General features: G+C 33.9%; 1 protein-coding gene across 2 annotated transcripts; it reads left to right on the forward strand.

Annotated features, from left to right (window-relative positions):
* The first annotated feature begins 6,621 nt into the window (after nucleotides 1–6,621).
* On the forward strand, nucleotides 6,622–8,747 carry LOC145133666 (F-box protein SKIP19-like). Of its 2 annotated transcripts, none has more exons than XM_079068614.1 (4): nucleotides 6,622–6,786; nucleotides 7,098–7,482; nucleotides 7,555–8,263; nucleotides 8,441–8,747. In XM_079068614.1, exons 2-3 carry the CDS (start codon nucleotides 7,103–7,105, stop codon nucleotides 8,246–8,248), a joined length of 1,074 nt encoding a protein of 357 aa, XP_078924740.1. In that variant the 5' UTR covers nucleotides 6,622–6,786; nucleotides 7,098–7,102; the 3' UTR covers nucleotides 8,249–8,263; nucleotides 8,441–8,747. The 2 variants fall into 2 exon arrangements, with proteins under 2 accessions (XP_078924740.1, XP_078924733.1); XM_079068607.1 differs by having other exon boundaries at nucleotides 6,623–6,786; nucleotides 8,435–8,747.
* The last annotated feature ends 656 nt before the right edge of the window (nucleotides 8,748–9,403 follow it).

Raw genomic sequence — 9,403 nt, forward strand, 5'->3', positions numbered from 1 at the left:
ATTTTAAAAAGTAAACAGATGAAAAATATCATTTTACAAAATAAAAGAATTACAAGTAAGGTATTATATCAAGTTGACGGATTAAATTTGAAGTTACCTCTACTTATACATCACAATTTTGTTTTTATATATATTTATAATGTCGAGTTTCTTACTTTAACTGCATAAGTACATAATATAAAGCAAACCTAATCAATACATCAATTTTTCTTATATGAACATATATTGTCATTTAGATCTCATCTCAATGTAACTTTGTAAAAACTTAGAACTCTTTTTTAAAATCTTTTATAAATATTAATGTATTTTCTGATTTTTTTTTCTTTTTTTTTTTTGTAAATTTAATGGTTTTTCTGGAAAAAAATAACTTGTCAGATTATTGGTAAAAAATGTAAGATTAATTTTTTTTTTTTCAAAAAACAGAAAATAAATAGTTATATAAACCGCTGACATTAAAAAAATGGATGACAAAAAGAAAATGAAAACCATATTTTTTTTAGAGCGACACAAACATATTTAAACTAGTGTTTATACCCGTCCGTTGGTCGGGTTGACAGATGTTGGTATGCTTTTTGGATGGATATGACTTTTTATTTTGATTATTTTTAGTTTCTGGTCCATTACTGGATCAGTTCTAGTTCTTGGTTAGATCACTGTTGATTTTTTCAGTTTCTTGGCTTGATTTTTTTTTTTTTTTTTTTTTTTTTTTTTTTTAAGGACTTTTAGGAGATGATGTTGTCTGTGGTTGATAGTGGTTTGATTTCAATATTACAAGAATAAATGATTTTGAAGAAGATTGTGAAGTATGTATTTAATATTTGGTTTATGTTTCCATGATTTAGTCAAAATTATATATTCTCATAAACAATCATGATTAAAAACGCCTGCTAAATTGTAATGATTCACAAACAAAAAACATAATTGTTTCCCACTTAGCTTCTCTATATTTGTTCCATACGTAGTATTATGTATTATGTTTATTTTTTTGTTTCATCATTTCGGCATCCAATCTTTACCCATAATAACAACATATTCTTCTCTTTTTACCAAGAGCGGTCGAACTTTACCTTTTGATATGCAGTATGATCTTTTAAAATCTTTATCAGCCGACCTCCTCCCTTTGTTTGCTTAATACATAACAAAAAAAGTGGGTTAAATGAAATTAGTGCAGTTATAGCATGACTGCAAAAATATGAAAATCCATTAGCCAACATGAAACGTCAATTAATATGTTGTAAGTCTTATGAAATTTTAATGATATTGCTTTATAATCTTTTGCAACTTACTTTAATTTACGACACTTTTGTTAGATGTGTTTGATTTATTAAGTAAAACATATAAATTCATAAAGCACTAAAAATTATAATATTTTACTTTTAGAAGTCACATGAGAGAGAGAGAGAGAGAGAGAGAGAGAGAGAGAGAGAGAGAGAGAGACCATTGTCAATTTCAGTTACGTTATGATGTAGTTCTTAGTTAAGCTCTCCTAGGCAAGGTTCAAAAAGAAAACAATATAGTAATGCATATTTTCATGTTCTGTCTCTTTGGGACGATGTATAATAAATTTGGCTATAATCAAATACAAAGCCCCATGTTATTCTCATGCTTTGATCAAGGTGTGTAAATAATAATAATAATAATAGGGACCAAAAATGCATGAAGCCTTAATAAGAAAATATGGAAAATATAAATAACCAAAATCAATTAAAACTAGAAAAGGACACGCGGCTCCGCCGCTTTTGGACTATGTCATAGAAGTTAAATATCGGCAAACTTTAAAAGATGTGTCGAAAGTGTAAATCGCCACAAATAAGGGAGAAAACCGACAACCCCTAAAATTAGATGTCAAAAATGTAGAACCAAAAGAAAGAACATTGATGGAAAAAAACGAAAATTGTTGTGGCTATAATGTGAAAGTTGCCAAAGTTGGAAAAATATTGTGGCAAAAGTCTAAAGAAGGTTTTTTTGTGTTTTTTATTTCAAAATGTAAATGTTTTGACTGCAAGGTTGAAAAGTGTCAAAGTCACTAAAAATTTGTGGCAAATACATCAAAATATAAAAGATTTGACTGCAAGGACGAAAAGTGTCAAAATCACTAAAGATTTGTGGCAAAAATCTAAAGGCACAAAAATTTAATCAAAACTTAAAAATGTAAAAGTTTTCACTTCGAGGACTAAAAATGTCAAATTCATCAAACATTTGTGGCAAAAACCTAAAGCTAAAAAGATTACTATTCATAAGGTCCCTTGGATTTAATATATATATATATATATATATATATATATATATATATATATATATATATATATATATATATATATATATATATATATATAATATACATAATTGTCAATGATTTTACCTTCCATGCGTCGAAACCATGGGACATATGCAATCCCTTGTCAAATACATAGTTACCTTACTACTAACACTAACATGTGCTTAATGTTCCAGATGTAATCAGATCGACTAAAATCTATCAAACTTGGGCTTTACTGAAAGAATGACATCGGGATGATAATCACCTGAACAAACTCTTACACCTACTGAACACAAATTTATTCATGTAAGAATAAAGAAGGGTATAGTTGTCTTTTGCAAATTATTACTTATAATAACTTTAAGGACATTCAACAGCTTGTTCATAATAAAACTAATATTTCCTGAAGATGGAGACAATTTGAGGGGTTTTAGCAAAAAAGGAAAAATGATAATATAAAGCTAAATTTTTCTATTCAACTATTTACCCCTCCTACAAATAGCAATTTGAGCATATGACTAACGTTATGTTTCTATTTGACTTTATTGAACATAACTTAACCTCATAAGCTATATATGGCCATATGGATGTTACTTTTTTATTGTATATAGAAAGAACAACTTAATAGATAAAGTCAAAAAAATGAGGTTTCCCCATTAAGTCCCAACTAATTTACTAATTTTCCCTCCGTAATTTTTCCCTTCAGATTTCTTAAATATGCAGTCATTTTCTCAAATATTCTTTTAATACCCACAAATAAAAAGAATTTACCATAAAATATGGTAATTAATTCATACCATTATCAGTTACAGATAGATAGTCAACAAATACATCTTCAGAAAATCTAGTCAGCTTCATAAAGCTCACCAGTTGGCTCCAGACCAAGCTGACGCAACTTCAAGCATTTAGTTTCATATTTAATATTAGACTTCATAATATGGGGTGCTCTTGTTGTCTGAATCAGGAGGAAGGTGATAAAGAAGTTATTAGGAGGCCATGTGCTTACCATGTAAGGGCTACGAAATACACCAAGAAGGGAGATCGCATCATTAGCTTTCCTTGATTTCTAGGTAATGACCGAACTGAACAAACTTTGCAAATCAAAACAACCACTTGATAAAGACACCAACTCCAAAACAAATGTCCCTTTCCCTATCCCCAAGGTATAAACTTCACAACCTGAAATAAGAAATCATTAAATTAAAACATCCTTACAAATATTAATATTAAAATTTTTCGCCCAACATAAAAATGGAGAAGCAATGCACCTATTTTAGGATTAGAGAGATTTCTCAATGCAACAGTGTGTCCATCTACTAAATCTACAACATGTATGTAATCGCGTACCTGAAAATTTAAATAATAAAAAAAAGATGAAAATGTTCCCACCGTTTCAAGATAATTTTAAAAAAAGCATACCATGGTTCCATCTTTTGTAGAGAATTAAAGTACCAATGATATAGTTGTTGTGGTACATTAAGGGTTTCTGTACACTTTCACCAACTGCCTTTAATCCCACAAAATGTATAACATCAAACCTGTAGAACATAGCCACCAGAATCTATTATTAGATTACTTTAACACAAATCAAATGCATGATATGAGAATAATACTTGTGAAAAGAAGCTTACTTTGTGGAGGCAAAAAGTTGCTCTAGTGCAGTGTAACACCGTAAATTTCAAAACAATTTTTCACTTTTAAAGATATAATTTCATTCATAAATATTCTCAAATCTCAATGTAACACATATCAAATCCATAAAAACTCATCCCAGAATCACAATGTATAAAACTCCAATAGTGTGTACTGATCATGCAGGCGCCTTCCCGCGATCCTCACTGGTACCTGAAACACATAACACAAAACACTGTAAGCATAAATGCTTAGTGAGTTCCCCAAAATACCACATATAACACATATTAGCCTCTCGAGGCTATAACTCTGTGGGCCCACTGGCCCTAACTCTGTGGATCCTCTGGTCCTAACTTTGTGGACCTTCCGGTCCTAACTCTGTAAACTCTGGAATACACACAACATAAATCACATAGAAATAATGCAGTGCAACACATCACATACGTAGCATACAAGATACTCTGTCACATAACTCTACTTACCACTCAAGGTAAAGTATAGTGAGAAGACTCACCTCGGGAATCTCGGTAATATCTCGATATCAGTATACCGCCCTAGCCTCCGCCTAGTCATAATAATAAATTTCACTAAATAAATATCTCTTCACAATTTGAATATTCTCTCATGCAAATCCCTAGAAGGGTAAAAGACCATTCTACCCCTCTACAGGCCCAAGACCTATTTGTTGACAAAACCCTAAAAGTCAACCCAAAAGTCAACTGTCCATTTTGACCGGACTCGCCGAGTGCATACGACGACTCGGCGAGTCCCATCGTCCCCACAGATTCTTCCCTTTCTAAGCCTCACTCGACTCACTGAGTCACCCCTCAACTCACCGGATCACCACTGGAGTCAGACCCCGGGGCAACCCGGTATGACTCGTCGAGTCTACATATGGACTCGGCGAGTTTCCTCCATGGATTCGCTCATACAACCTCCTGAGGTCAGATCTGCTTAGCCAAATCATAGATCTAACCCTTAAACACTCAAAAGTCACGTAAAGGTGCAACCTTTACGTGCATGCAACCCATATCAAGCCTCAAATGGAGAAATAACACTAGAAATGGCAACCTAGTCTCCAATTGCTTATTTGCTTGCAAAAAGCTAGAAGGTAATGACTCTAGGGACCTCTCATGGTCCAGATCTGATGTCATAATCCCAAAGAGGACCTCATACTCACTAGATCTTTCATAAAATGAGGGTAAAAACCCTAAAATCATGAAGTCCCTCAATATAACACGAAATGGAAAGGTTTATACCTCCAAAGATGATATCATGAGATGATTAGCTCAGATCCAGTCCCCTTCACACTCTAGATTTGTGCTCCTATCTTCCTTCAAGCAAAACCACACAAAAAGATGAAGAAATAGCCTCCTCTTGCCCTCAAACTCACTATCTCAGCTCTCTAGGGTTTCTCTGGAACAAGGTGGCCGCAAATGAAGGCCATAAAGGCCTTTAAATAGGGCCCAAACCCCGAGAATTAGGGTTTCATTTTACAGCGCGGACTCGCCGAGTCCACGCATCGACTCGTCGAGTCCTTCATTAAATCGGGCACAAATTCGCGATCCTACTCGGCGAGTCTGAGCGCCTACTCGCCGAGTCCCTCCCTAAAGCTCAATATAAGTACTTAAAATAAGATACCTGAGAATCCGGATGTTACAATTAGGCTAATCCTAGATGTCCATCTATAACAAATGTATAACATTCAAAACAAACATATAATCAACCGAATTTCCTATACGATCAAACTCAATTTGATATGGAAATACCAACATCTGAAAAGGGGAATTCCCTAATTACCCCTACAAACCTTACCTTTTTCCAATTCAATATCCATAAAGATAATCATTTTGATAAGAAATTCCCTAATTACCTCTGGACTTGCACCATCTATCAAGAAAATATCGCCTGTATCAGCAGGGAAGCCATCATGCACTTTAATTCCAGCAATAATGGTGTCACGCAATCCCTTAATGCCCTGATTTCAATAGCAAAAACAAACATTTCACTCATATTTCATGTTAAGATTTACCATTTATGTGCAGAAATTAAGTTACATGACTATGACTATATGCACCAGTAGCTTGCATTACATATAGATAATGAATTGTTTTTTTTCAAAATATATCAATATTTGTTCGCAAATTCAAGTAAATAAGACTAACCTCCCTTCTTCGATGGAAAAGAGTATCAGGTCCAGTAATTTTGACAACAACAGCACAGGCCAACTAAATCACAACATTATGTGAGGTATATGAATGTTAATCGAGAAAAAAAGGTTGGAACAAACGAAAATCAAACAAAAACGAAAACCCAAAATTGGAAACTAAATTTAAATCAAACCCAAACCCGAAATTGTTTCTTCGTCTTCATTAAAACTGGAAATCGCACCAACGCCTTCCACCACCAGGAAAGAATCCATGGACAAAGCCCACACCCTCCATTCACCGACGACCCTAGCTCAATCCCCCTCCCTGCCTTTTCTGGCCACAAACAACAATTGAAGAATAGAAAATTTTATTAAGTTCCTCATATCATTAGGGATTTCTTGAGTTATTACGGTCAAGGTCAAAAGTTGCAGGAGTTTTAAGGGCTAGGATTTAGACGACGGTTTTTCCACTCACCGTAACCGTCGTCAATAGTGTTAATAATAACTATTTTTTTTTTCTAAAAGATAACTTTACCAAAGACAGGTTTTTTTAGAAAGTGACCACGGGCCGGGCCGTAATCTCTATGCGGTCTATGAGTAAGAACTTCATTTCAAATTCCAGCAACGCCACCAACACTGTCTTGTCTCCTACAATTTCTATATATTTGCATCGCTACTCGCTCGTTTATCGGAAGCTGCAAAGGCTATCGGAAATCAGAGATGCCATTCTCTTCTTCACCGTGATGTACGTTTATTCAACATCTCCTAATTTCTTACAAGTTTTAATAGAAGTTTTCTTCATTTTTCCATGTTCAGTAGCTCTAGGGTTTTTACATTTTCATTTCGACCTATTCTGATTATCGATAATGCCCTCATTCCTCGTTAAAGTGGATATGGAGCAGAATTGCTAAATTAATTTTTATTCCGTTTGTGTTTATAAAATTCCCACTATATTGACGCTTGATTTCATGTAGTTATATCCATCGTTTATGTGTATCTGAATTTGACATCCAGTTTGTAAACGTTCAAACTAATTCTGCTTTGTACATGTTTTAGTTACGATGCCCTCCACATCAAAATCAACTCGACGAAAACCCAAGAATTTCAAGTTCGTTCCAAAACCAAAGCAACAATGGCGTGTGAAGGAATCGAAAAGGAATTGGTTGGAGCTCCCATCTGATGTAATGGCAAACATCTTATACAGAGTTGGTGTTTTTGACATACTTGAGAATGCCCAGAAGGTTTGCACTACTTGGCGTAATATCTGCAAGGACCCTGCGATGTGGAGAGTCATTTATATGGAGAATCATTCAGATCCATTTACAAGGCCCCCACTACAACAGATGTGTAAACATGCTGTGGATAGAAGCCAAGGCCAATTGGTTGATCTTACCCTTGTGGATTTTGCTAATCATGATCTTCTTTTGTATATTGCTGATAGGTATGTGAGCTTATTATATCGTTCATTTGTGTTGATAGGCATGTGAGCTTATTGTTTTTACTCCTTTAACAGATCAAGTCAGCTTAGACGTCTTGATATCACCTATTGCTTTAGTGAATTTTATGATGGCTGGACTGAAATTTTGAAGAAATTTCCTTTATTGGAGGAACTGAGTCTCTGCACAACAGAGATCTCAAAAGAAGACATTAAAGGTGCTGGTGATTGTTGCCCCATGCTAAGAACTTTAAAAGTAAATCAAAAGTTTTTTAGGTTTTCTGGTGAAGACAGTGATGAGGAGTCTTTAAGGATCGGAAATCAGATGGCTATTGCTGTTGGTAAAAACTTACCGGAGTTAAGGCACCTTGAACTCATTGGAAACACCATGTCAAATATTGGGTTGCTAGCAATTTTGGATGGTTGTCCTCATCTTGAATCACTTGACTTGCGTCAATGCTTATACCTTGATCTCAAGGGGGAGTTTGGGAAGAAATGTTTAGATAAGATTAAATGTGTAAAACTACCTAATGATTCTCTTGAAGGATTGCCATTTTGTCTGAGGTGTGATGATAGTTATGATCTGCTTGAAGATTTTGTCTCTGGTGATTCTGATTATGAATATGATGAGTACTTCGACTATGATGACTACACAAACCCTTATCATTATGATTACATAAACAATGTTAAACCCGATCTCTTTGGTAGTGATGATTCTATTGACATTGATGACTTGGACGACATGATGACTTTCATGGCTTTGTTTGGATGATCTTTTGACAGAAAGGTGAGTCACCTTTCTGGCACTGTTTTTTTTACTCATTTTTTTTTCTCATTTCTCTAAGAGTGCTGTTATTTTCTCAATTATTTTCTAAATGTCATTTATGAAGATATATTTCAAAAATCACTTGTAAATTTTGCATTTGGAGATACTGATGTGGTTGTATTCTTTTTGAAGGTGTAGCTGACTGGTTGTTGCCCTGAACATTTTTTTGGACATGTTTCTGGAACTTAGACAGGGTAATGCAAGTTTTTTAATCAATATTCTGCTGATGGCTTTATCCAATCTTGGGGATGACATCTACCTGTGTTTTAATACACCTCTAAATACTTGTGGGTCATTTCCTTTTTTTTTTGTCTCAAACTTGGGTAAAGACTAAAAGTGTTATGTTGGTTTGTTGTTTTGTATGTTATCGTTAATGCATCTCCTTGGAAGATCTCATTGATCCTTGTTTAAAATTTAAAATCGTTTGCATCTATTTCCATTTCAATTTCATCTCTTTATGCGTAAATTTGGTTGTTAATTTGGCTTGGATTGGTTTGGTATCAAGTCATATTTGCTATGGATATGGATCACAAATTGGAATCGATGTGGTTCATACCTTGTTTCATCAACAGTTTTTACTGTCATATGTGTTTTATGGTGTCTTGGAAACCAAAACAAGAAGATAAATGGAAAACTAGTAATTTTTTTTTATTACCATTTTTGGTTTAAAAGAAACCACTTTTTTGTTATTTTTAGGTTTGGTTCATCAAATTGAAAAAAAATAAAAAAACTAATCTGTCTAAGAGTAAGACATTTAACCAAGAGATTTAAATAATAAAAATGGATCAGAAGCCGCAAGTTCACTGATTTGTTACTTTGAGTTTTGAGGAATGTTGAATACGTTAGAATATGGCAAAATTGCACTTAAATTCCGTTTATTGACGGTTTTTGTTGAAAATTAAAATGGAAAAGAGGAAATATCATTAAGACACCATTTTTCTGCTGCTTATAGCTATCTTGTGGTTTGAAAATGGTTGAAAAATAATATCCATGTGGAGTATGGTGGCTAGTGTTATAGAACCTGGATCCCTTTTTTGGAGAGGGGATCAAAACTAAGGAAGAAGAAGATGGATAACTTCTTTTCATAGTTCTCATTGAAAT

This window comes from Lactuca virosa, chromosome 1 (assembly GCF_052849685.1).
Source record: "Lactuca virosa cultivar CGN04683 chromosome 1, Lactuca_virosa_CGN04683_v6, whole genome shotgun sequence".
NCBI classification, from domain to species: Eukaryota; Viridiplantae; Streptophyta; class Magnoliopsida; order Asterales; family Asteraceae; genus Lactuca; species Lactuca virosa.